The 27,759-nt window shown below is 43.4% G+C and overlaps 1 protein-coding gene and 1 non-coding gene across 9 annotated transcripts in view; both read left to right on the top strand.

Annotated features, from left to right (window-relative positions):
• The window catches only part of EPB41L2 (erythrocyte membrane protein band 4.1 like 2), a 160,143-nt gene that overhangs the window by 95,295 nt on the left and 37,089 nt on the right, over nucleotides 1-27,759 (top strand). For all 8 annotated transcript variants that reach the window (XM_069974958.1, XM_069974962.1, XM_069974956.1 and 5 more), the window contains 5 exons: nucleotides 4,187-4,291; nucleotides 11,516-11,558; nucleotides 22,278-22,353; nucleotides 23,110-23,328; nucleotides 23,544-23,631. In XM_069974958.1, coding sequence (XP_069831059.1) covers nucleotides 4,187-4,291; nucleotides 11,516-11,558; nucleotides 22,278-22,353; nucleotides 23,110-23,328; nucleotides 23,544-23,631 — 531 coding nt within the window. The remainder of the gene's footprint in view (nucleotides 1-4,186; nucleotides 4,292-11,515; nucleotides 11,559-22,277; nucleotides 22,354-23,109; nucleotides 23,329-23,543; nucleotides 23,632-27,759) is intronic.
• Nucleotides 2,477-2,667, top strand: LOC138796145 (U2 spliceosomal RNA). The gene has a single exon (XR_011363753.1). It is a non-coding gene; the product is annotated as a U2 spliceosomal RNA (small nuclear RNA).

The following is a 27,759-nucleotide window of genomic DNA, read 5'->3' as shown; positions in this document are numbered from 1 at the left end:
CTGTAACAGTGATGTGCTGGGCACGTCCTGTAGCCGAGGATCACAGAGAGGAGAGGGGAGCCCCATAGTAAACCTTTATGGTGGTCTTCTCTCCTGGCTCAGCAGCATGCATCTTTACCCGGGCAGACCCCACAGGATGTCAGTGGGCAGTGAGGGGTTAACTCTCGGCCGTGCTGAGCTCCGGTGTGAGGCGTCCCAGTGTATCGCTGAGCATCAATCACCAGCTTATCTGGCAGACACAGGGACATGCCGGTGAACTCTGACCTGGTGTGCTGCGGCCCCGGCCCGGCTTCTGCTCCGAAGCCGACAATAAGACACAGCTTCACTAAAGAAAACATCTCCCCAGCACAGCGGGGAGAGGACGACACCGGGACCGGCCATCACAGAGCAGGAGCTGGTGACCCAGGAGGTGAAGGTTCTGCAGAGCAGGGGGCAGCACACAGAACATGGCCGGCGCTCAGCTAGCCGCCGGCCGTGCTCTCTGTACTATACTCTGTTAAGCTGCGCTATTGCGCAGCTTAACAGAGTATCGAATACCAGGAAATCCTGGTACCGAACCGTTTTTTTGCCCGGAATATCGATAGTAGTATCGATATTTCGGTGCATCGTGCAACACTATTTCCGAGTGAGTAGTACTGCTTATATGGTACAGCCAGTGTTACTTTCTCCTTAACTATTCATACAATAGGACACATGGATTGAATTTTTAGGTTTTTACAAAAGTGATTTTCTTGCCTTCAGTATTTATTCCATCTACTGACGATGATTATAGATCAATCCAATTTCTTCATATTATTTTAGCATTGTCTGCAATATTGAGCAGCTCCAGTCACATTATTATTGATTTTTTCTTTATAAATCTACCATTTCCAATACATTCCATAGACATTGTGGGACTTGTAGGCACCCTACCTCAGTCACCAAAGTGGAATTCACTGCTTGTTCTATTGTAGTCTTTTTACCATTGTCAGCTCGGCAGCACAATAGCTTTAGTGTGTACAAGTCCTACACAGAGCAGGAGAGCAATGTCTCCCTGAATTGACACTGTCTCATAGGGTCCGTTCAGAAGGGCAGACTAGGATTTCATCCAGTATTTCTCTGCTGGCACACTACAAAATATGTTATATTTCTGGGCGAGATACTGCATACCACAAATAACAAGGCATCATGTAGGATACATTAGGAGACAGTATTTACTGGCCTAGGGCGTGTTTTTTTTTTTTTTTTTTTTTTGGGGGGGGGGGGGGGGGGGGGTAGAACTGTGGGGCTCTGTTACACATTGGCTATATTCCCTGAAAATCCTAGCAACATTGTGTGGTTATTGGGGAGAGCTGGGAGCATGGTTTCCACAATTGAATGGCCGTCATTTAAAGTGCAAATAACTGATGATATTTTAAAACTACGTCCATTATTCGTATGATAACGAATCGACTGTGTGTAAACAGCCTATGACTTTAGAGGTGTTTTGGAGTTATTTTTCGTTAATTGATTATTGTGTGATGTTAGGAATCACTTTGGCTATCAATTGAAAGAAAAGGGTTGACCTTGCCTATTTAAATAGAAACGCAATTTAACCACTTCATGACCAAAGGTCATTGATGCAAGGACGTCCAGTTCGGACTGAAGCAGCGCTCTTCTCACCTTCTAAGAGCCATAACGCTTTTATATTTTCACATGACCGTGCAAGAACAGTATTGAAGTATTTTAATAGATTGGACCATTCTGCTTGCTATAATACCCAATATGTTGTTAGATTTTTACCTGTTTTTATTTGTGTTATGGGAAAGGGGGTGGTTTACAGTTACAGGTACTTCTCCTTTCACTGACTCCCTTAAACACTGTGATCTCTATAGATTGTGACATTTAAGGGGTTAAAGGCAGGCAGCCTGGCTCCTGGCACATTGATGTGTATGGTGCTGATCACACTGAAGCAGCCCCGCACATTAAGGCTGCGTTCACACTACGTATATTTCAGTCAGTATATTTCAGTCAGTATTGCAACCAAAACCAGGAGTGGATTAAAAATACAGAAAGGATCTGTTCACACAATGTTGAAATTGAGTGGATGGCCGCCATATAACAGTAAATAACGGCCATTATTTCAATATAACAGCCGTTGTTCTAAAATAACAGCAAATATTTGCCATTAAATGGCGGCCATCCACTCAATTTCAACATTGTGTAAACAGGTCCTTTCTGTGTTTTTAATCCACTCCTGGTTTTGGTTGCAATACTGACTGAAATATACTGACTGAAATTTACATATACTGACTGAAATATACGTAGTGTGAACACAGCTTAAAACTCCTTTCACGCCAGGAGCGTTTATACACGTTCCTGCTGCACAGGGCATCAGCAGTAGGAATATATAGCCGTGTCGCTGACGTGAAGGGACTATAGACTGTTGTTTACTCTTCGTTCTTGTAATGGTGGAAACAATACAAATCTTAGGTCTCTGCTCAAAAAATTGCCTAATATCGCTTCTCGGCCTTTTGGCTAAGATCAAGTGTAGTATCTGTTCTTATCAGTTTAATATCTGATACGTCCCCTATCTGGGGACCATATATTGAATGGATTTTTAGAACAGGGAGATGGTAAAAGAGCTTGCTCTGTCCTCTCCAGGCACTGACCTGGTATTGCAGTGCCTCCAGGTTCAGTGCACCCCCCAAATGTGTTGCCTAATAAAATGAGCAGTTCCCCAGCTGCAAACAGTATGTATGTGCACTATTACTATGTTATATTTCTGCTTTAAGCGCTTCTTTGAACCTGATTTGCTGCTTAAGTTTTCACAAATACTATTCTCTAATATCTTTGCTTTTGTAGGCCAGGCCTAGTTCTTTTACTGAGTTTTCTTTTAATGTTTGATAGGTTGTAACAGATGTAGCTGTAAGTTTGTGCTGCCGAGTAAATAAAGGCTTGGCTGCTTTGTGTCATTTCTTTAGCACACAGACCACATAGAAAGTTCTTTTAAGTGTACCTGTCATTTAAAAAAAACTTTTGACATGACATAGAGATGTGTAAAAAGTTTTGATCTGGCCAGGTCTGAGTACGCTGCAGCACCTTCTGTCCCCGCTCTGTGTTAGGGAAAAAAAAACCTGGCTTATAATGAAGCTCTGTGGAGCCTGACCCACACCGTTTGGGAGAAAGACCCAGGAGAAGACAGTGCTAAGCGTGGCCCTTCCTTAGCTCACTTTCGCATGATCAGTTGGGATTGTAATGGAGCGATATGGAGTCCGACTGATTATGCTGACACAGAACGGTTAGCTGATGTGTAACAGTGCAGTCCTCTCCCTGCGCGTTCTGACGATTGGTACAGGTCTGAACACAGGTCTGAACACTTAGACCCAGACCGATAAAAAATTTTGACATGTAATAAAGACATGTCAAATTTTTTTATTTTGAAAGTGAGAATTAAAGTGAAACATTAAAGGTGTACGCCAGCTGATTTTTTTTTTCTTTGAAATCTACTAGTTTCAGAAAGTTATATTTATTTGTAAATTACTTCTATTTAAAAATCTCCAGTCTTCCAGTACTTATGAGCTGCTATATCACCTGCAGGAAGTGATGTTTTCTTTCCAGTCTGACTTCCAGTGCTCTCTGCTGCCACCTCTGTACATATCGGGAACTGTCCAGAACAGTAGCAAATTCCCCCAAAACCTCTGCTTCTTTAAACAGCTCCTGACATGGACAGAGGTGGCAGCAGAGAGCACTGTCTGACAGGAAAGAATAAACCACTTCCTGCAGGATATAGAGCAGCTGATAAGTACTGTAAGGTTTGAGATTTCTAAATATAAACAAATCACAAGTTTATGTAACTTCATCATACCAGTTGATTCGGATTTTTCTTTTCACCAAAGTATCCCTTTTAAAGGATATGTTAACTTTTTGTGCCTAGTACCACAGCACACCTTCACAGGTTTGATGCTATGGCTGAACAGTTTGTGTAAAAAAACTTTTGGGGGAGATTTATCAAACGTAGCTTAAAGTGAAACTGGCTCAATCGCCCCTAGCAACCAATCAGATTCCACCTTTCATTTTCCAGTGTCTATGAGGAATGAAAGATGGAATCTGGTTGCTAGTTTCACTTTACACCATGTTTGATAAATTTCTCCCATAGTGTATGAAAAATATATATTTGCCACTTGCATTTAGTCAGATTGACAAACTCTACCTGTTTCTTTTTCAGAAACGTTCGAAAGGACAGACGTTGTTTACAAAGGTTTGTGATAATCTCAACCTACTGGAAACAGATTACTTTGGATTGATCTACTATGACAATGCAGAGCAGAAGGTATATATAAAATTCTTGTAGAATAACAATAATATACACATGAATAGTTGCTTATTTATTGTGTATTTACTATTGTATATATCTTGTCACATACTTTGTCAGCTGTGAACAAGATCTACTAATCAGAAGTAACCCGATGTAACGTTAATGCAGGTCAAGTCTGTTTGGGAGCTTTGGTGTCCCAGCCTGCCCTTTTCTTTATTGGCTTTTGTCAGATTTGCTGCTATTACCTTGTTCGTATTGGCCATCATTGTGATGATGAGTGCATGTGTGGAGGGCATTTCACATTCCCTTTATTACTGAATTAATATTGCCTTGTATTCCTGACAGTATATTTAATCTAACCTGGATTTTTTTATTGTAACATCTATTTTGTCTACATTTGTTGCACTTTAGGTATTTCTTATTTTAGCAATGGAGTTGAAACTCACCCACAGGGCTGGTGGCCCCCCAAAACAAACAAACAAAAACACACACACAATTCTACTTACTGGTCTGAAGACTTTTGTAGGGAGATTTTTCTTGCTTCTCAGACTAAGGGTGGCAGTGGTGTAGCTACCATAAAGGCAGGGAAGGCGGTTGCTATGGGGCCCGTGGAGGGAGGGGGCCCAGGGAAGATAAGAGCCTCCTGTGTCCTTTTGCTTAACCCCTTATTTACTGCAGTGTGCAAGGGTACTATTACACGGAACGATAATCGGCCGATTATCGCTCCATGTAATAAATACAACAATCAGCCGATGACAACGATCATCGGCTGATCGTTGATATAGGTTTGGACCTATTTTTGCCGGGCGCCGACCGCACACCGCTATGTGTAATAGCGGTGTGCGGCCGGCGACTGACGATATACATTACCTATCCATGTTCCGGGGCTGCTGCTGCAGTCTTCTTCTCACCGGTTCCTGCGCGCTCTAGCTTCAGAGTGGCCTGTCAACTGACAGGCTGCCCGGCCAATCACAGGCCGCGATGGTCCCGGCCTGTGATTGGCTGACCGGCCTGTCAGCTGACAGACCACTCTGAAGTCAGAGCGCGCGGGACCCGTGGAGAAGAAGACTGCAGCAGCAGCCCTGGAACGTGGATAGGTATTGTATATAGTTAAGGAAGGGCTGCAAGGACATCGGTAACGATGTCCCTGCAGCCCTTGTTTAACGATTATCGGGCCGTGTAATAGGTCCAGTAAACGAGCAACGATCTAGCAGATCGCTGCTCGTTTACAGGTATTATCGGGTCCCCATCGACCCGTGTAATACCACCTTAAGTGACCCAGTGTTCTTTAACATGCTGCAAAACAAAAAAAAGGTTAATACAGAAGACAATTAGCTCTCTGCCTGACAACTCTGATAACCTTTGACCTCTGTTCTGAGTTCCTGCAGAGGTCAGGGGTTATCAGTGCAGGAGTAGCAAAGAAGAGAGCTAATTGTCAGCTGTATTAACCCGTTTTTGTGTTGCAGCATGTAAGAGAACACTGGGTCACTTACACACTGCAGTAAATAAAGGTTTAAGCAAAAGGTAGTCTGCTCCTGCACCTATGTATATAACCATAGGATTCTGCCTCTGGCCACATCACTGTGTGTGTGTGTATATATATGTGTATATATATATATATATATATATATATATATATATATATATATAATTATACACTCACCGGCCACTTTATTAGGTACACCATGCTAGTAACGGGTTGGACCCCCTTTTGCCTTCAGAACTGCCTCAATTCTTCGTGGCATAGATACAACAAGGTGATGGAAGCTTCCTCAGAGATTTTGGTCCATATTGACATGATGGCATCACACAGTTGCCGCAGATTTGTCGGCTGCACACCCATGATGCGAATCTCCCGTTCCACCACATCCCAAAGATGCTCTATTGGATTGAGATCTGGTGACTGTGGAGGCCATTTGAGTACAGTGAACTCATTGTCATGTTCAGGAAACCAGTCTGAGATGATTCTAGCTTTATGACATGGCGCATTATCCTGCTGAAAGTAGCCATCAGATGGTGGGTACATTGTGGTCATAAAGGGATGGACATGGTCAGCAACAATACTCGGGTAGGCTGTGGCGTCGCAACGATGCTCAATTGGTACCAAGGGGCCCAAAGAGTGCCAAGAAAATATTCCCCACACCATGACACCACCACCACCAGCCTGAACCGTTGATACAAGGCAGGATGGATCCATTCTTTCATGTTGTTGATGCCAAATTCTGACCCTACCATCCGAATGTTGCAGCAGAAATCAAGACTCATCAGACCAGGCAACGTTTTTCCAATCTTCTACTGTCCAATTTCGAGGAGCTTGTGCAAATTGTAGCCTCAGTTTCCTGTTCTTAGCTGAAAGGAGTGGCACCCGGTGTGGTCTTCTGTTGCTGTAGCCCATCTGCCTCACAGTTCGACGTACTGTGCGTTCAGAGATGCTCTTCTGCCTACCTTGGTTATAACGGTTGGCTATTTGAGTCACTGTTGCCTTTCTATCAGCTCGAACCAGTCTGCCCATTCTCCTCTGACCTCTGGCATCAACAAGGCATTTCCGCCCACAGAACTGCCACTCACTGGATGTTTTTTCTTTTTCGGACCATTCTCTGTAAACCCTAGAGATGGTTGTGCGTGAAAATCCCAGTAGATCAGCAGTTTCTGAAATACTCAGACCAGCCCTTCTGCCACCAACAACCATGCCACGTTCAAAGGCATTTAAATCACCTTTCTTCCCCATACTGATGCTCGGTTTGAACTGCAGGAGATTGTCTTGACCATGTCTACATGCCTAAATGCACGCCATGTGATTTGCTGATTAGAAATTAAGTGGTAACGTGCAGTTGGACAGGTGTACCTAATAAAGTGGCCGGTGAGTGTATATGTGTGTATATATATGTGTATATATAATATTAGTGTGTAGGGGAGGGGGGGGGCCATATAGTATTTTGCTATGGGGCCCCATGAATCCTAGCTACGCCCCTAAAGGGTGGTATTACACTGACCGATGGGGTCCCGTTACCGATGTCCCTGCAGCCTTGCTTTAAACTGTATACATACCTATCCAGGTTGCAGGGCTCCTCTTCCTCTGTGCTTCTCAGCCAATCACTGGCCACGGCGGTCCCTGAGACAGTCCGCTGTGAAGCCGAAGCGCGCGGGACTCGGTGAGAAGCTCAGAGGAAGAGGAGCCCCGCAACCTGGATAGGTATGTATTCCTCTTTTGCATATCGTCAGCCGCGCACCGCTATTACACGTAGCGGTGCGCGGTCATACTTCCAGCCACAAGAGTCCGCTACCTCCCTCCCCCCACACCTTTGGGGTGCGTTAGTGACATCACTTGTGCGAACAAAGCCCCTGAAGAGCGAAGGAGAGCGAGAGAGAGGACACTGCTGCAGCAGGTTTGATTCCCCCCTGATTGTTTCCTGAAAGGCTTCCTGATCAGTGTTTTCCTTACCGTAATAACGGCCATGGAAGTGTGACCTGACCCGGCTGTAGTCATACAACAGAGCACACAATTTCCTATAATCCCACTTGTGTGCACGCAAAGTAGAAACCAGCTGCCAATGGGACAGATCAGGAGACTGCAGTTAACTAAGCATGAGTGGCTCATCTTAATGGATGCCCAAAGGTGGGTCGTAACCAAGGGCAACGGGTTATCAAAACCAAGTAGGCAGATGGGGGCTAGTGAGTCTATATCTCTCAAACAATGGATTCTCAAATATGCTTCATTTTACATAATGCATCAGTATAGACCTAGTTTTCTATGTGATACAACCCCCTTTAAGCCTAAATCTGCTGATGCTGCTCTTAAAGGTTTTATTTTGCATTATTCAGTGCATTAGCATTTTTAACCTCTTTATCTATTCTTGTTCGGAGATATTGTTGCATTCCAGTCCTTTGCCTGAACATATTCTTTGCTGTAAATTTTTCCTGGGGGAAGCTGTGATGTTGCTTCTATGTGAATTTGACACATGCTTCAGTGGACTTCCCTGCGAGATGCTGTAATAGGTCTTGATGTTATGAGAATTTCTCGCTGCTTCTCCTTCCATTTGTCACTTGTTCAGTCTTTAAAAATATACAGAAATGGGTTTCTTTTTTGGCATCATTCCCTCCGATTCAATTTTTCCTGTCAGGGTTGTTGCCTTTCTAGATTAAAATGTCTCACTTCTGTGACCTTCAGCCAAAGATGTGTTGAATGCTGAATGATGTGTTTCACTTGTCCCCGCGCAGTCAGTACAGTGACCCATTTATGAGCCAGCTGTTGTGGTGGATTGCAGCTGCAGAATGGGGGAGCTGAATGCCAGGCACTCTTGTGTGGTGAGCACCAAAGGGACACCCAGACACAATTGTAAAAGTAGGAGAAGATGGGGATCCTAGCGACTCCTGACATGACTATTCTGTGCAGCTGATAGTTAATCTGTCATACATGGCAAATGACTTTATTGGTGTAAATGTACAGTTGAAGGTGCTAGAAAATTCAGATGAAGGGCAGGTTAATCATGAATTCAATAAGGTATCACCCTACTTAGGAAATGAACACCTACATCAAGACACAGCTGAAAAGGTCCACTATAACTTCTCAGCTTGGACTAAATTTTTATGAACAGGCTATGGGGACCTCTCAAAGGCAACATATTGCTTGAATTCCTTACAGTGATACAAACAGGATTTTAGACACATCTAACCTCCTGTTATGTCTCGATGGCGCATTGGGCACTGAGGATGAAGGTAGATTCCTTCCCTTGATCCTCAGTGCTGTTTTTGTCAAGCCTGTAGTTTATTTTATATGCAAATTAGGCAGTTTGGTGCACTGGGGGCAGGGCTGCAACGTTCAGTGCACCAATCCGCCTTGTCTGCCTGCCTCTCCTAATTAATTTTAGGACAGCACTTTACAGTGACGTTACTCCGGTGCTTATCACTGCAGAGTGCTGGATGATATTTATTAATAGGGGAGGGCTAAAGGTGGTGGCTCCACCCCCAGTGCACCAAATTGCCTTATTTGCATAGGAAATAAACTGTAAACTTAATGAAATGGCGCTGAGCATCAAGGTAAGGAAAGTACCCTCATCCTCAGTGCCCCATTAAATTTTCTGTTTCTCAGCTATTTGATGGATCTCAGCAGCAGGTTTAAAGTTTTAAACATGTTTTAGTATATCTTGGAACCATTTAAAGCGTTAGGCCTTATTCACATGTCCCGTCAGTAGATTACGGATGCAAACCAATGCTGAAAAAAAAAAAGACATGTCCTAGTGCGGACCCAGATTTTTTTTTACGGATCCTCTCATAGAAATCAATGGGATCCGCTATTTTTTAACCTTTTAAGCATCCGAATTTCCGTAAAAAAAAAAAAAAAATGACTCATGGGTCATAAAGGTTGTGTTTCTAAGCAACCACAACCAGGAAGAAGGAACAGGGACATGTGCTGGCAAACAGAAAGAGAATTAACTAATTAACAGAACTGTCTCACAGTAAAGCAAACCAGAGATGGCAAAGTAAAATGGCTGACAAGCAATTAAACGGGGTCGGCCATACTGGTGCTAGTTTTTTTTTTTTTTTTTTTAACCTACTCAACTTTATTAACTAGTATTGTGCAGTCAGTAAGAAAAAACAAACGGATTGCAATACGGAAATGCAATACGAATGCCCAATCCGCTAATTTTTGCAGATTGTATGGGAGGACTCTACGGACTCGAAAACAATACTGAACATGTGAATAAGACCTTACTAATAGCAGGTTAGATGCGTCTAACCTTCTGTTAGTTACCCTTTTAAATGATTCCGAGATATACTAAAACATGTTAAAAACTTGAAAACCTGTTGCCAAGATCTATAAAATAGCTAAAAGAGAATTATGCAGAGCACGTCCTTACATCTGTTTAATAACTTTTTTGCCTTGTGTGAACAGGGTTATGTAAAAGCTATTTTCTTGCATTGTACTGTTATTTCCTGTGGGTTTCTCACCATGCTTTACTGTACCCTGAAAATCCCTCTGCAATCCTTACGGGATTACTTTACTGGATTTCTTTTAGACACTACGTTTTTGCAATTCGTTTTTTTTTTTTTCATCTGTTTTTGCAAAAAAAAAAAAAAAAAGTTGGAAAAAACTGATGTATTTGTGTGCATCCGTTTTAATATTTGTCTATTGACTTTTTTTTTTCTCTACATACACAAAAATAAGGTAAAGTACTTTTTTTGTGTCAATGAAAAAAACGATCAAAACGGATGCAAGCAATTGCATGATGGTTTCTCCAGGACATCACTAATCCTGGAGAGGAATTGATGTGTGGATAAGGCCTTAATGGAGGAAAGGTCATGAAACATAACTTTCGGTTTAAAATAAAAACAAAGAAGTGGCTCAGATTTCTCCAACTGCTAAAAACTGAAACGGTTTGGTTATGCCCATAGCAACCGATAACACTTCAGCTTTTCATATTTTACTTGCTCTGGTAAAATAAAAGCTGACCTGTGATTGGTTGCTATGGTCATAACCAGACCGTTTAAGTTTCTGTCAGTTTAAAGAGACTGTCAGTAGGTTTAGGCTGTCCTATCTAAGTTTAGCATAATCTAGTGACCGCAAAGCTGAGAAGAATGATGTATCACTTACATTGTTCTGTGCAGCTGATCCAGAGATCTCATTCTAAATAACATGGACAATAAGTAGTCCTCTCCATTATGTGCATGAGCCCAGTAGTCCTCAATATTCATGAGAAGCAAAAAACACTGCCCACCAGCTGCTGGTTGGCAGTTATCTATCCATGTTGTGTATAGGCAGTCATCTGTCAATCAGCAGCCAGGGGTAGGGGTGTGGCAAGAATCCTATTCTCCTGCATATTATGAGAACAGCTGAGCAGAATGATGTAAGTAATACACCAAAGTGTATGCATATTCAGAGTTAGTAAATAATATAAACTCTATTGACTTCCTCTAAATATCTGTACACTGCAGCGCCAAAAAGTAATGAGCAGGCATGGAGCTCAGCTAGGCACTGCTGCCTGTTTTATTTATTGATCAGTGGAGGTCTCCGCATCAGAACTCCCACCAAACAAAACAAAAGTTTATTTAAATGAATAAAATCTTTTAAAAGGAGTCTTTTTCACATAATTTATATTAATTGCTGATTTATTTTAAAGGAATTTTGGGGGTTTCTTTGTTTTAGACAATTGTGAGAAAGGAGGTTCAATCCCTTTAAACCAAGCACAAACTGCATTATACATTATAAAATTTAAAGTGTTTTGCTTTTTATTATTTCAGAACTGGCTGGATCCTGCAAAGGAAATAAAAAGGCAAATTAGAAGTAAGTGTTCTTTTCGATTTGTGTACTTTTATATAAGCATACTGAAGGTTTAAAGAGGACCTGTCACCCAGGCCTGTCGCGCCGCTGAGATGAGTCCGATGCTCATAGAGAATGAATGGTGAGTCGCTCCATTCATTCTCTATGAGCATCGGACTCATCTCAGCGGTGTGCGGGCTGGGCTTCCCGTGGGGATATCTCCGTCCCGGGACCAACCGAAGAAGCGGGACCCGGCGCAATTAAGTAAATATGTGGGGCTCTAGCGGGGGGTCGGGAGCCTGTCCACAGGTCCTCTTTAACATTTAAGCACTATCTTATGGCTAAACATAATTTTATTATATACTGTATAGTCTTTCACCAGACAAACCCACAAAAGCTTTGTGGCTTTGTTCATATTCTTGGCAGAAACCGTATGCTTAAAGGGATGCTCTGGATTTTTTTTTCTTTTTAATTGAAGGGCATATCTTGGTAACAAAAACACTATTCTAAACAATCCCCCTTCCCAATACCACCATATGTCTAATATACATGTATAACCTATCTTAAATCCTTTCCCTTTTTTTTCCCCCTCATATTTACTCGCGCTGGATGTCTAAATTCATCTTCTCTGTGTCCACTCTGACAACTTACTGCTCCTTTTTCCCCCTCCCTTTGTAGACACAGGACATGTGATCTCCTCTCAGGGGGCTGGGTTAGCTGTCTATTGACTTGTCTATTGACTATCTGCACTTGATCACTGCTAGTGAATGTGCTGCTTCTATAGACTTACATGTGTCCCTGAGCCTAGGTTTCTGTAATATGAAACGTTATAGTTTTATCTCTACTTGCTGTCAGTGAATCCAGGCATATGTAACTGTCTTTGTGTCACAGCTCTGTAATGGTGCTTCTTTGTCGCTTTAAATCCAGAAAAGTTGTAATAAAAAGCAATCAAAAAGTCGCATATACACAAGGTACCGATAGAGCACATCATGGCGCAAAAAATTACATCTCAATCAGCCCCATAGACCAGAGAATAAAAGCGTTATAAGCATGGGAATAGAGCAATTTTAAGGAACGTTTTTTTTTTTCTTTGAAAGGTTTTATTTTTTTAAAAGCCATCAAATAATATAAAAGTTATTGCATATCGTTTTAATCATATCTACTTGAGGAACATAAACAACACGTCAGTTTTTCCAATTTCAATTTCTCCACACATATAATTGTATTTCTGGTTTCGCAGCATATTTTATGCAAAAATTAAGTCTGCCATTTCAAAGTACAGTTAAGAGAGGCTTTGACTACTTCCGGCGCCTCTCTCATTCTCTTGGCAGCCGAGCGTCTGCGAGCCTCTCCGATGAGACGCTCTGCCGCTAGGGAGAGGTTCGGCGATCTCCGGCGCCGGTAGTGTACGTCACACTGCCTGCGCCGGGAAAGGCACCGGAGGCCGGAACGGGCCCTAGGTGAATTAAATGTTTTGGTTTTTTTTAGCTGCAGTTAACCCCTGCCTGACCGCAGCAGGGCTGCGGTCAGGCAGGGGTTAACATTTTCCGGCGTATAAGTTGAACCCCTGACAATCTGCTTAAAAGTCAGGGGTCGCCTTATATGCCGGAAAATACGGTAGTAACGCAAAAAAATAAAGGCTCATCTGGGTTTCTAGGTGAAAAAAATGTAAGTGCTACGGCCTTTTAACCCTTAGAGAACCGGGCCAATTTCAATTTTTGCGTTTTCGTTTTTTTCCTCCTTGTGCTTAAAAGGCCATAGCAGTTGCATTTTTTTCACCTAGAAACCCACATGAGCCCTTATTTTTTGCGCCACTAATTGTACTTTCCAATGACAGGCTGAATTTTTTCATTAAGTACACTGCCTAACCAGGAAAAAAATTCAATGTGTGGTGAAATTGAAAAAAAAAAAAAAAAACGCATTTCATTTATTTGGAGGGTTTTTGTTTTTACGACATTCACCCTCAAGTTGTGCTGATTACATCGATTTGTAACATGTATAACTTTTATATTATGTGATGTGCTTGTAAAAAATGCAAACCATTGTTAACAAATATATGTTCCTTAAAATCGCTCTATTCCCAGGCTTATAACCAGGGCAGCTCCGACTCCTGAATTTTATCAGGACCGACGACTCAGACTCCTGCTCTTTCATAAATAGCCGGTCATACACCAGGGGAGTTATTTATCACACTGGCTCAGCAGCTTCTCCCTAATGTCCTACGTGATCCTGGGGCAATTTCTGAGGGAATAAGGAAAGATATAAAGCAGCTTCTCCTGTGTGTGCAGTGGATGCAGCCAGTCTCCAGCATCCATGTCCTGAACTACTCACAACTAGACTAATAGAAGCAGGTGGTCTTTTAGTTTCTAACTAAATATTCACCATACACACAGAAACACTGCTAACAATGCCAGATACCTGTAATATTGAAGTCAGCCATAGTGATATAGAGGGGGGTCACACATAGTGATATAGAGGGGTCACTGTGGGTTTGGGGGCACGCCATAGCGCGCGCGCGCGCGCGCACACACACACACACACACACACACACACACACACACTCACACTCACACAGCCTGCTGTAGCCATAGCATACACACACAGCGTGCTGCAGCCATAGCAAACATACACACAGCCTGCTGCAGCCGTAGCACACATACACACAGCCTGCTGCAGCCATAGCATACACACACAGCCTGCTGCAACCATAGTACATACGCACACATACACAGCCTGCTGCAGCCATAGCATACACACACACACACACAGCCTGCTGCAGCCATAGCATACACACACACACACACACACACACACACACACAGCCTGCCGCAGCCATAGCAAACATAGACACAGCCTGCTGCAGCCATAGCACACATACACACAGCTTGCTGCAGCCATAGCATGCACACACAGCCTGCTGCAGCCATACTACATACGCACACATACACAGCCTGCTGCAGCCATAGCATGCACACACAGCCTGCTGCAGCCATAGCATACACACACACACAGCCTGCTGCAGCCATAGCGTGCGTGCGCGCACACACACACACGCACACACACACACACACACACGTTACTGCTACACTACTTATGTCTTTTCCTCCTCTGTATTACACAGGATATCTTCATATTACACTGCTGCTCATATACAGTCATCCAGCATCCAGGAAGAGAACAGAACAGATCTCTCCCCCCCCCCCCCCCCCCCCCACACACACACACACACAATAGACTCTTCCAGCTCAGAAACAAACTGCCAAATATTGACTGACAACTTTTCCCCCGACCACCCTTATCTAATAGGGCCAGTGTCCTATTAGAATGTTGCTCATAATATGTATTGATGAGCAAAACGTATAAAATTCATATCAAAACTCAATTCTAAATTGTTCTAAGATTTTTTTTTAAAGCTGGAGTCGGAGTTGGTCCATTTTTCCCGACTCCAGCCAAAACTAGCTCCGACTCCACCACTCCGACTCCACAGACCTGCTTATAACTCTTTCTATCTACGTTCTTTCTATCGGTACCTTTATTGCTTACATGCGACTTTTTGATCGCTTTTTATTACAATTTTTCTGGATTTGATGCAACCAAAAATGTGCAATTTTGCACTTTTTTTGCGCTTACGCCGTTTACCATGTGAGATCAGGAATGTGATAAATTAATAGTTCGGGCGATTATGCACGCGGCGATACCAAACATGTATGTTTGTTTATTTTTATTTATAATATGGGGAAAGGGGGGGTGATTTAAACTTTTATTAGGGAAGGGTTTTTTTTTTATTTTTTTTTATTTTACACTTATACTAGAAGCCCCTCTGGGGGACTACTAGTATAAGCACACTGATTTCTCATTGAGATCTATGCTGTATAGTTATACAGCATAGATAAATGAAATAGGCACTCGATTGCTTATGGCTGCTGCAGCCGGAAGCAATCAAGTGCCGAGCCGGGATCAGCACCATTACCGCCCAGACCCGGTCCAAAACAGATGTGTGGAGCGACCCCACTAGGCACCAGGGATGGGCTGCAGTAAGTAATCGGATGCAGCTGTCAACTTTGACAGCTGCATCCAATAACTTAATTTGCGGGCACGGCGGTCGGACCGTGCCCGCCAATAGTCGCTATGAGCGGCACCCGGGACCGTGCGGCACCACTCTGAACATCCCTAGGCAGCCCAGGACGTATGGGTACGCCCAGCGTTGCCTAGGGGTTAAACACAAGGAGGAAAAAAAAAAAAAAGCAAAATGAAAAATTGGCTCCATCCTTAAGAGGTTAAACTATAAATATCACAAAATGATGGTGGTTTTTTTTTTTTCAAAGTGACACGCCATCCGAGTTTATACTTATTTGTTTCTGAATGTTGACACACCAAGCTCAAACGTTTGCCTATCACTGAGCTAGCTAACCAGTGACTGGTGCCAGAAAGTGCTCCAAATGGTCTTCCTGCACTGTAAGTGCATGGGAACGGCATTGAGGATTAAGGTAAGAGACCTACCTTTATCCTCTGCGTCTCCTGCGCAATAGGGACATATAAGCAGGTTAGATTAATCTAACTTCTGATAGTTTACCTTTAAACTGGACATCTGCAGCTGAAACAGAATATTTTAAAGTGCTATGGATCCAAATACTGATATTATATTACAGTGGATTTTTTATGTGATTCCACTGTGGAAATTCCATTCTAAAAGGGTGGGTTGTTCCCTTTTAGAAGCCTGCTTCTTTTTCACTTGGTATGATATTGTCAGAATGATTACAACATTAAAAATCATTAATGAACTAATCTAACCTGCTGTTATGTCCCTACTGCGCACAGGGCTCTGAGGATGAAGAGAAATCTCTTACCTTCATCCTCGGTGGTGTTTCTGTGCGGTTTATAATTACCAGGTATATTACCTATTGCAACCACCTCCTTACCCAATGCATGTGTTGCGTATTCCGCTTTGTCAACGTGCGTTTGGTAAGGATGTGGTAATGGGTAGGAACAGGTAATATGCCTGGTAATTGGCCTGGCCTTTTTGGTACATTATTCTTCTCTCTTGCTACAGAAAGTGTGGCAATAAAGATTTATCCATTTGTATAAATGTACTGTGGTCCTGCATCTTTTGGTGTTGTATCTTTGGGGATATGTATATATGCTGATGCATAAGGACAGGTTGTAGCGAGGCATTTAATTGGTAACTATTATGCTTTCTGTGCATGGGAGGCTTTCCTGTTCTGTGTTTTGCTCTTCCCAGATCTGGAAGCGATCCATGGTGAATACAAAAACCCTCGCAAATGCTGTTGACCTCTGCACATTCTTGAATACTGTCATCACGAGATGGTGGAAAAACCGTCTCATGTTGCAGTGCATAAAAAAAATACTCTTGGGATCATGTGGTTTAGAAAGAAGCAGATGAAGCATTAAAAGTGGCTTTCCTGGGAAGCTTGCCTTAATAGCCAGATGATCCCGTGTTGTATTCATGTGATTGGTTAATGGCTATACTCTCAGTTTTGAAAGGGAGACGAGCATCAAGTTCTGAAACTGCATTGACTCTGCCTTTTACTTTCCACGTAATTTTTTAATTTATGACACATTGTTTGGCTGTTCTCTATCATGTATCTTTCATTCCCGCCCTTTGAACACACACACACACACACACACACACACACATAGACACAACGGTGGAACCCAGCCAGATTCACATACCCTCATCTGGAAGAAATATGGGAGCAGACCTCAGATCTGTAATGTTGGGCTGCAGTTGTGTTGTTTTAATTAAAACAAACCTATGTACACACGAGAGCTTACTGCAGGGCTATAAACATTGAGGCTTATTCATCTTGACGTTTTCATCAAGATTTAAATTCTATCAATACATAGAAGAAAACACAAGCTGTCCTCTGAAATATAGAGACTGTCACAGATGTTGACTAGAACTGGGGCTGCCCCATAACTTCAATGTAAATTCTTTGGTAAGTCACATGTTGACAATGAGTGACTGCAGTTTCCTGTCAGATGCTTTCTGCAGAGCTGGGGCTAGAATTTTGTATCCTTTAGTTCATATTAAATTATAGGATTAGAATAATAATCATGTTTTCTTTTTTTTTTTTCTGTAAACTGGACTCCTTCCTGCAGGAGGTGCTGTATACAGGGCCATATTTACCACTAGACATCCGTGGTCCGGTGCCTGGGGCAGCACCAGGGAGCAGGGGGAAGAAAACAACTTTTTTTGTTGTGTTTTTTTGTCTTAGTCTCCAACCTCCCGTTCAGACTTGTCAGTAAATCTCTTGTCTTTTTGAAGGGGGGGAGGGGGGAGGTATGGTCAGGTCTGGTGTGGCAGAGTTGTTCAGGTCTGGTATGGCTGTGACACCTGGAGCTATTACCTACCAATCCTGTGGTGAGAATACCTTCAGACAATATGCAGACGGCTCTAATCACTGTGTCAATGTGGAACTTTGTTTTAAGCAGTCAAAACCATGAAAAACATGATTCAGACAGTGTTTCTCCATGTAGAGAAATGCATGTGTCCGAAACCACGCTCCTCCACAGCTCCCCAAGATGGGGCGTCTTCAGGTTTAGTGCCTAGGGCATCAGCAGCTGTTAATACGGCCCTGGCTGTATACCATGGTTTCTGAAACCTTTTGTTCTCAGCAGGGCTGTGGAGTCTGAGTCTTGGATTTGGAGTTGGCGTCGGAAAAAATTTACTGACTCCAGCTTTAAAAAAAAAAATCTTAAAACAATTTAAAATTGAGTTTTGAGTATGAATTTTATAAGCTTTGCTCATTAATATATATTATGAGCAACATTCTAATAGGACACTGGCCCTATTAAATAAGGGTGGTCGGGGAAAAGTTGTCGGTCACTATTTGGCAGCTTGTTTCTGAGCTGGAAGAGTCCATTGTGTGGGGGGAGATCTGTGCTGTTGACTTCCTGGATGCTGGATGATTGTATATGAGCAGCAGTGAAATATGAAGATATCCTGTGTAATATAGAGGAGGAGGAGAAGACACAAGTAGTGCAGCAGTAACCTCAGACCTGAATGTGGTGTTTTTCTTCAGTGTTCTATGGCTGCAGCTGTGTGTGTGTGTGTACTATGGCTGCAGCAGGCTGGCATTGTTAGCAGTGTTTCTGTGTGTATGGTGAATATTTAGTTAGAAACATAGAACATTGTCAGCAGAAAAAGACCACCTACCCCATCTAGTCTAGTTGTGAGTAGTTCAGGACATGGAGGCTGGAGACTGGCTGCATCCACTGCACACACAGGAGAAGCTGCTTTATATCTTTTCTTATTCCCTCAGAAGTCGCCCAGGTTCATGTAGGACATTAAGGAGAAGCTGCTGAGCCAGTGTGATAAATAACTCCCCTGGTATATGACTGGCCATTTATGAAGGAGCAGGAGTCTGGAGTCGGTCCTGATAAAATTCAGGAGTTGGAGCTGGAGCTGCGGCTTACCGACTCCACAGCCCTGGTTCTCGGGCCTCAGCAGACGATCCATGTTGCTAACACTACATTGCACCAAAACATACTGCTCCACCTGCATAACCCAACATCACACTGTACTAATACATATTGCTCCACTTGTAAACCAGCACCACAATGCAGTACTCCTGTCTCCATATCCCACCCCTCTACTCGACTGGCAGTTTATATATACACAGTACACACACAGCAGCTCTGGCTCCCTTCTTCACCTTCTCTTCTACTTTTGGCAGCTACTCTCTCTTCTCCTTGCCCTATTTTCGCCCCAATACACCACTTATATATAACCCTGAAGGAGGTTCTTCAGGAACTCCCCTACCCTTCTTTTTCTGTTATACTACCAAGGGTCTTAGGCCTTGGAGATCATGTAATGTGAATGTTATGTGACCACGAGAGGCTTGCAGGTCTTTATCCTCCACTTGGTATGGGGCCTACACTCATGATGCAAGGCTGTCATCATCAGTGTAGTTTCTTCTTTGGAGTGACTCTGCCTTGTGTAGAGATTTCTACTTGCAGGCCAAGGCTGGGTTCACTTTGTGTTTTTGCAGTCCATTTAATATTCATTTTCTGGACACCAGAAAACAGCCGGGGGACAGCTAGATGCAGGTAGGTGCATGTTATGTTCAGTCACCTCCTCCCTGGCTCTTTTGGAAAAAAGAATGTCGACCCCGTACGTCTCCCACCAGTTTCTTATGTGTTTTGATACTTCCATCATTTATTAAGCATGTATAATAAGTTATATAGACATCTTCAAAAAGACTTGTTTGAACTGAAGATACTTGTGACAATATGACAACCAGACTCTTCCTCACACATTTGTACATGCTGTATACATATAATGACAATGTACGTATAGCCATCCTTAGGGCTGTTATGTTATGTGCTCAGAAGGCTTGTGCTGCAGTGGTGGCCAGCTGAGAGCTCAGCAGAAACCCCTTTGATCTGAGTGTAGAGGGTTACCGTTCCTCTCCTTCACTTCATTAGGAAATGTTATAGATGCTCTGTTATAGAAAATCTGTAATACTTTTTTACATCTCACAGTTGATAATCTTAAGGACAATGAAACCTTAAGGCTCCGTTCACACAGAGTAAAACTGGCGGAATTCTACGCCAGCCTTCATGTCATACTGGCAGTCTATGGGTGCCTCCTCTCTCCGCGCTGAAGAATTGACATGCCTATTCAGCACGGAGGCGCGCGAACCTCCCATAGACTCCCAGTATGACACTGAGGCCTGCGGGACTCTGTGGCAGAGAATTCTGCCAGTTGTACACCATGTGAACGGAGCCTAACAAAGGATGTAATGTAGAAGAGTTTTGATGGTTTGTCTATGAACCTTTCTACCATGTTGCTGCTGTACAAATTATTCATTTTACATTTATATTATTAATATCCATTATATTAATCAATTTATATTAATATTACTTAATATCCATGATAGTAATCAGTCTACATTAATATTAGAGATGAGTGAGCCTCGAGCACACTTGGGTCCATCCAAACATGAATTTTTTGCATTTGAATACTGGTTGCTGCAAAAGTTGGCTGCAGCCCTAGGGAGTCCTGGAAAACATGCATAAAGCCTATGGCCTATGGCTGTATCCTTGTTTTCCAGGCAGCATTAGGACCGCGTCCAACTTATTCAGCCACCGGTAATGAAATGCCGAGAATTCAGGTTGGGATGGACCCAAGTGTGCTTGAGGTTGACTCATCTCTAATATTATTATTATTCATCATATTATTCAATTAATATTAATAATAATCATTACTCATCACATTAATCTACATTCTTAGACACCGAGAAATGTATCTTCCAATGTTGGGGATTTTACGTTTGTTTACTTGACAGTATAAACCGATAACTACTAGTTGTGTCTGTGTTACAAAATCTCTGCTTGGCCATGAAAAGAATGCTGAGAGAGAGAGACAACAGTAAGGGATTGTCCTTACCAGGGGTAAGCCATTCCCTCATGGTGCGTCAGCTATGAATCCTATTGATTGTTACCATGTAGCCCTGGCATTCCTTAACAATGCTGCCAATGATATTTGCCGTCTGGACAGATTCTTGACATTTTAATCATTACATAACTTACAATTACAGAAGTGACAAATGACCTTGGTATCTATAAATACTGCAGAATTAAAGTCTTTTTCTACCTTCCTGAATTGCCTCACTTTCTCCTGAATTTGGGACAAAGGGGGTATTGATAGCATCGCCTTCTTCCCTACCGACTGATCTATGTGGCAGATATACTAGCTGATAGACGCTGATTTTGTCACTTTTGGCCACACGACATTATGCTGTCAGCCTTTACAGGAGTGTGAATTTGCTGATCCACTTTATATTGTTGTAATTTTGGATGGCACGGGATAACATATTGTCTATAGATTTTGACAGTCTTGTAGTCCCCATACTGCATACATCCCTACCCCCTCTGTGGTTGGCCCACGTATCCTCTGTCCCCACATATTCAGTGTTCCCAACTATGCATCTTGTTACCACTTCTGCCTCTGCTGCAGCTTGTGTTGAGCAGGTGGGGGTGGAGTTTAACAAGTCTAGCCCTGATTGGCTGATGCTTAGCACCCAGTGTCAGGGACTTTTTTTTAAAGTAGGGCTTATGGCCTACTCGAGTGAGCCTGCAAAATGTGCCAGGGTAGATCTTATTTTCATAGAACTCAGAAGTCATGCAGAATGTTCAGTTTTAAAAACACAACAGGTTACTACACTTCTTAAAGCGAATGTACCAGCGGTATATTGCTTTTCTGTTTTTACTATAAATAACTGGCATGGGGATGCCAGTGTTGCAGTCCTTTTTTTGAACCGTTTCCTGATTCCCGCGCATGGCACCAGTCTGTTACCAAACACCAGCTCAGCCTGAAGCACTGGAGGCGGGCCGACCCTCCCCCATTGGGAGAAAACCCCCTCCCCTCTATGACGTGGCTCCATTAATTCTAAAGGGGTCACATCATAGAGGGGGTTTCCTCACAATGTGGGTGGGCCTTCAGTGCTTCAGGCCGGGGCGGTGCTCGGTAATAGACCAGCAGCCATGCATGTGAACCGGGCTGCGGTTCAAAAAAGGACCATGGCACCGGCATGCCCTTGCCGGTCTGTTTATGGTAAAAACAGAAAAGCGATGTGCCACTGGTACATTTGCGTTAAGAGTGATATACCAATGTAAAGTGAAGCATTTTGCTGTCTGTCTCTCTCTATTACTTTTCCTGATTTGAGGCCCAATGTACTTCTCAAAGAAGACCTTTACATTTTTCTCCTGTTATTTCAGGTTTGCCATGGCAGTTCGTGTTTAATGTCAAGTTTTATCCACCAGATCCCTCTCAGTTGACTGAAGACATAACCAGGTAACCTTGACCTTATTCAGCATTTAATTATTGTTCCTTTTTGAGATTGTAGGGTTACTGTATGGTGTATTCCACGTGTAGCATTTTTTTATTTCTTTTTGAAGTTTAGGGCGGGGTTCACACAGTGTAAGAAAGCAGCCTTTCTGTGACACGGCCGTGTAACTGTGTGGCCGATGTTAGTGAAGTTCACTCTGACCAGTACGGCCAGATGAATTCACTACTTTTGATTTGGAATACTGGCACATTCGGGTGTGCCCGCATTCCAAAACACCATAGCAGACAATGTAAAGTACAGCCGGAGCCGCACTTTACATTGTCTGTTCATTGAATAGTGGACACACAAAACTGACATGTCAGTTTTCTATGCAGCCGCATGGAATTCCAGACAGAGTGTATACACTCTGGCCAGGATTGCATGGGACACAGTTATTTTTATTTTTAATAAATAGTGGCCGGTGTTGCAGGGGCTGTTATTTATTGAAAATGTACGTTTTGTGAACTTAGCCTAGAGCTGTACATTCTCATATTGTACGTTACTCATTATGCAGTGTTTACTCATCTGCTGCGCTGCTTATACAATGTAGGATGTCAAATAGACCACTGGAGGAGCAAAGTGTACCACATGATGATGGTGGAGTGGTTCAGAAGAATTACTGTGCAAAAGAATTTGGCAAAATAATTTAAGCATTGTACTAGGATATGTTACAGTTTCATTCACTGCATTTTCTTGTTTAATAGTCTGAAATGTCTCTACAGATACTTCCTGTGCCTTCAGCTCCGTCAAGATGTTGCCTCAGGACGTCTGCCATGTTCATTTGTCACCCATGCATTACTTGGTTCCCTCACATTGCAGGCTGAAGTTGGAGATTATGATGCAGATGAGCACAGTTCTGACTATATGAATGACTTTCAGTTTGCACCCAACCACACGAAGGAACTGGAAGACAAAATTGTGGACCTGCACAGAACACATAGGTCTGTAAGCTGTTGTTATGTCACACAAAAAAAATTCATGTACAGACTAAAGTTTTGGCAAAAAACTTATCTTAAACATAGTATTCCAGAGCAAAGTTTTGATGTTTGCAGCAGTATTATACCTATGGTATAACACACAAATGTGAAAAAGCTTTTTGGATTGAATAACCTCTTGGTTCCAGTTTTTGCATTTTAACTTTCTTTCCCCTTTCTAGAGGGCTCACACCAGCGCAAGCAGACGTGGCTTTCTTGGAAAATGCTAAGAAGTTATCAATGTATGGCGTGGACATGCATCATGCAAAGGTATCATGCTTGTGTTTTAAATGAATTTTTTTTAAAGAAATACGTTTTCTATGTTTAAATTAATGGTATACTTATGGCCAAACTGTGGTCCAAGACACCTGTTTATCATGCAGGTTGCATATCATCTAAGGGGAATCAACTTGGGCTATTTATATTGTTAGCTTTTGCTAATTGTATTAGGTTTGCAGCTTACCAGGAGACAAAGCTCTTTGTTATGTAACAATGCAGTCGGTATAATGTCACTGTGTGTTTACAGAGGTTTTGATGTGTGGGACAGGAGGGCTGACCATACAATGCGTGAGCACCCTCAGGATTCTCTGCCTTTCAATGTGGATGCGCAGCAGCTGTGCACATGTGCAGTGAAGGGAGACACCTGGTGGTCATATGTATAATGTTGATTTAACCCCTTCCCTCCTAGGCCACTTTACATTTTTGCACTTTTGTTTTGTCATCCTCGAGTTTAAAAGGCTATAGTGCATTGCATGGGTCACCTACAGACCCCCAAGAGCACCTAATTTTTTGAGACACTAATTGTTCATTGCAATGACAGACTTAAAGGGGTTGGCCACTTCTTATACATTATTACCGAAAGGGCTAATACTTGGGGCCCTATTCCACCGGACGATTATCGTTTGCATAATCGTTAACGATTAACGATCCAACGACCGCTATTGCGAAAGACCTGAAAACGTTCACTCATTTCTATGGAACAATAATCGTTACTTATGATCATAATTGCGATAGCTTTTTCTTCGCTATTCATTCGCTATTGTGTTCATATCTATTGCAAACGACCGAACAATGTCTTATTCAATGCGAACGTTTTGCGAACGAGCAACGATAAAAATAGGTCCAGGTCTTATAAAGCGATCAACGATTTCTCGTTCGGTCGTTAATCGTTAACTGCATTTCAACCGAACGATTATCGTTTAGATTCGAACGATTTAACGATAATCTGAACGATAATCGTCCGGTGGAATAGGGCCCTTAGACCTATGGTGCCTTCAGGGATTCTTTTCCCCTTTAGGCTCTCCTGTCCCGCTCTGTCAAACGATCCTGGTATGTGTACTACTGAGCACAACAGAACGGGAGAGAGGCAGGACGAGAGAGCACTGCGTACAAGGCATTCGGTCTCTGCTCAGTGCTCTCTCGTCCTGCCTCTCTCCCATTCTGTTGTGCTCAGTAGTACACATACCAGGATCGTTTGACAGAGCGGGACAGGAGAGCACTGCGCATGCGCCAGAATGCCTAACGCGAAGTGGATGCTGGGAAGGAGCAGTGGACGCACTGCTGATCACATGCCTCTCTTGGGCCAAACTTCCGGAGGACGGAGGAGGAGCGCAGCGGGGACGCGCAGACTGTAATGAGTGTCCGGAGGACCTTGCCTAAAGGGGAAAAGAATCCCTGAAGGTACCATAGGTCTAAGTATTGGCCCTTTCGGTAATAATGTATAAGAAGTGGCCAACCTCTTTAATTTTTCCTTATATGCTGCAAAATCTGGAAAGAAAAAAATATGAGCAGTTTTGGGTTGGTTTCGTATTTATGCTGTTCGCCCCATGGTAAAAATGATGTGTTATCTATGTTCTTCAAGTCAGTATGATTACTTATATAACTATTTTGTCTGACAGCTTTAGAAATATTAAAACCTTTTAAAGAAACTAAATATGAAGTGGATTGGCTCTCTCTATTCTCAGCCCACGGCTCAGGTCTCGGTCAACGGCCTTCTCTCTTCCGCGTTCCCCATTGCCAACGGGACACGGCAGGGCTGCCCCCTATCCCCCCTCATTTTTATCTTGACCCTTGAACCTTTCCTTAGACATGTCAGGAACAATGTCAACATTGCTGGGGTTCGAGTGGGGTCGGTGGACCACAAAGTTGCGGCTTATGCAGATGATTTATTGTTTTTCCTCTCTCAACCTCTTGTCTCCCTGCCCAACCTTCTTTCTGAGCTTTCTCATTACCAATATCTCTCTAACTATAAAATTAATCTGCAGAAATCGGAAGCGCTCAACCTTTCTCTTCCCCCCGCTGTCGCAGCCTCCTTGGAGGCTTCTTTTCCTTTCCGGTGGTCGTGCTCTTCCCTGACGTGCCTGGGAGTTTAACTTACTCCCGTAACAGCAGACCTCTTTAGAGTTAACTTCTTGCCCATGCTCAGGCGCATTGAAGCGGACTTGCTTAAGTGGCATGGGGGTACCTTCACCTGGTTTGGGCGCTGCGCGATATTCAAAATGAACGTCTTGCCGCGCTTGCTGTATCTTTTTCAAGCCCTTCCAGTTGCGGTCCCCCTATCCTACTTCCGGCAACTGTCTACACTCCTCACTAAATTTATCTGGGCACACAAGCAACCTCGCCTCGCCAAATCGATCCTATACCGCCCGAAAGCGAAAGGAGGCCTGGCTCTTCCCAATCTTTACCAATACTATGCAGCAGCACACCTCACCCGGGTACTTGATTGGCACTGCCATGCCCCCACTAAACTGTGGGTTGGCCTAGAAATGACACTTTCCCCAATCCCACTGTTGGCAGCCCCGTGGATCCCGGCCTCCACGCGCTTTGCCGGCTCTCATCCCACTATCGTTCCCACGCTGAAGATGTGCCATAAGCACCTTTCCACTGGCTTCTTGGCCCCTTACCCCTCCCCTCTGTTCCCTATCTTGGGCAACCCTGCCTCTCCGATTAGCTTGGAGGACCCGGTCTTCCGGACCTGGTCGCGAGCTGGCGCCTTCCGAGCCTCCGCTTTCCTTCATGGCTCGGCGTGGCTATCCCTCACTGACCTTAGGGACCTTTCTGACCCGGCTCCCCTGGGGTTCTGGAGGGCCCTGCAACTCCACCATTTCCTCTGTTCGCTACCGAACCCTTCTGGTTTTGCTCGCCCCTCCACGTACTTCGAAACCCTCTGCTTGGGCTCTGGCTCACTTAGACACTCCCTCTCTCTCCTATACACTCTGTTGGGCTCCCCACCGGAACAACCGCCACCCCCCTTTCTCACTGCATGGGAGGAAGACATAGATATTTCCCTATCGCCGGCTCAGGCTGACAGGGTCCTTACCTGTACCCACTCCAGTTCCATCTCTTCGCGCCTCCAAGAGGCGGGTTACAAACTACTCTCCCGGTGGGATGTTCCGCCACTGTGCTGGAAAAACTGCGGCGGGGAAGGCACCCTCTTACACACCTTCTGGAGTTGTCCCGTACTGGCACCTTTCTGGAGGGAGGTGTGGCGTATTTCCCCTACTTTCACAGATCGCCAGCTCCCTGGAACACCTGGAAGACCTTACGGCCCAGTTGCATGGACACAACGCAAAGTTTTTTCGGACGTGGTTCTACTGGGACCAATTCACCGAGACGGATGAGTACATGACCTTGCTGGCTCAGTGGGGAGCGGCCCTGCCTGTCCCCCTCCCGACCCTCCCCCTCTTATTCTTTCTGCTTTCTCTTCCTCATCTTCACTCTCTATTCTAGTGGTCTCCACTAGTGGTTCCCTTTTGGGGCCCCCCGCCAGAGCAGCTGTATGCCCCGGGCTCTCTGTCCCCCGGGCATGATCTCCCCCATAGGGAGTTGAGGTGTAAAGTGCCTCTTTAGATCCATATGCGTAAGATGTTTCTGTTGTTGTGGTTTAAATGAGTTCCTTCTCTCAATAACACTGTTCCGCCCTAAGGGGTGTGGTCTACACTGCTGTTTTTTTTTCCCTTTTATGTGAAATGCTTGGAAAATTTAATAAAATTGAGAATTAAAATAAATAAATAAATATGTTTAAAATTTCTCTATTGTCATCATTATAATTCATTTATCATTTGGTCTATGGGGCTGTTTAAGGTGTAATTTTTTTTTGTGACATGATCTGTACCTTGTATCAGTAGCTCGCTTGCATATATGCCACTTTTTGATCACTTTTTATTACAATTTTTACGGATTTGATTTGATGTGTAAAATGGGAAAAGGGGGATGATTAAACTTTTATTAGGGGAGGGGATTTTTTTTATAAATTATTTTTTTTGGGGGGGGTCTTTAATTGTTACTACACTGACCTCTCATAGAGATCAATGTGGTGTATATACATTATACTGCATTGATCTATGAGATCAGTGCTTAATTACAATGGGCTGCTGGAGCCCAGAGCAATCAAGCACT

Source organism: Dendropsophus ebraccatus, chromosome 6, assembly GCF_027789765.1.
Source record: "Dendropsophus ebraccatus isolate aDenEbr1 chromosome 6, aDenEbr1.pat, whole genome shotgun sequence".
NCBI lineage: Eukaryota > Metazoa > Chordata > Amphibia > Anura > Hylidae > Dendropsophus > Dendropsophus ebraccatus.
The sequence above is the reverse complement of the archived record's forward strand: the minus strand, read 5'-3'. Positions and strand labels throughout refer to the sequence as shown.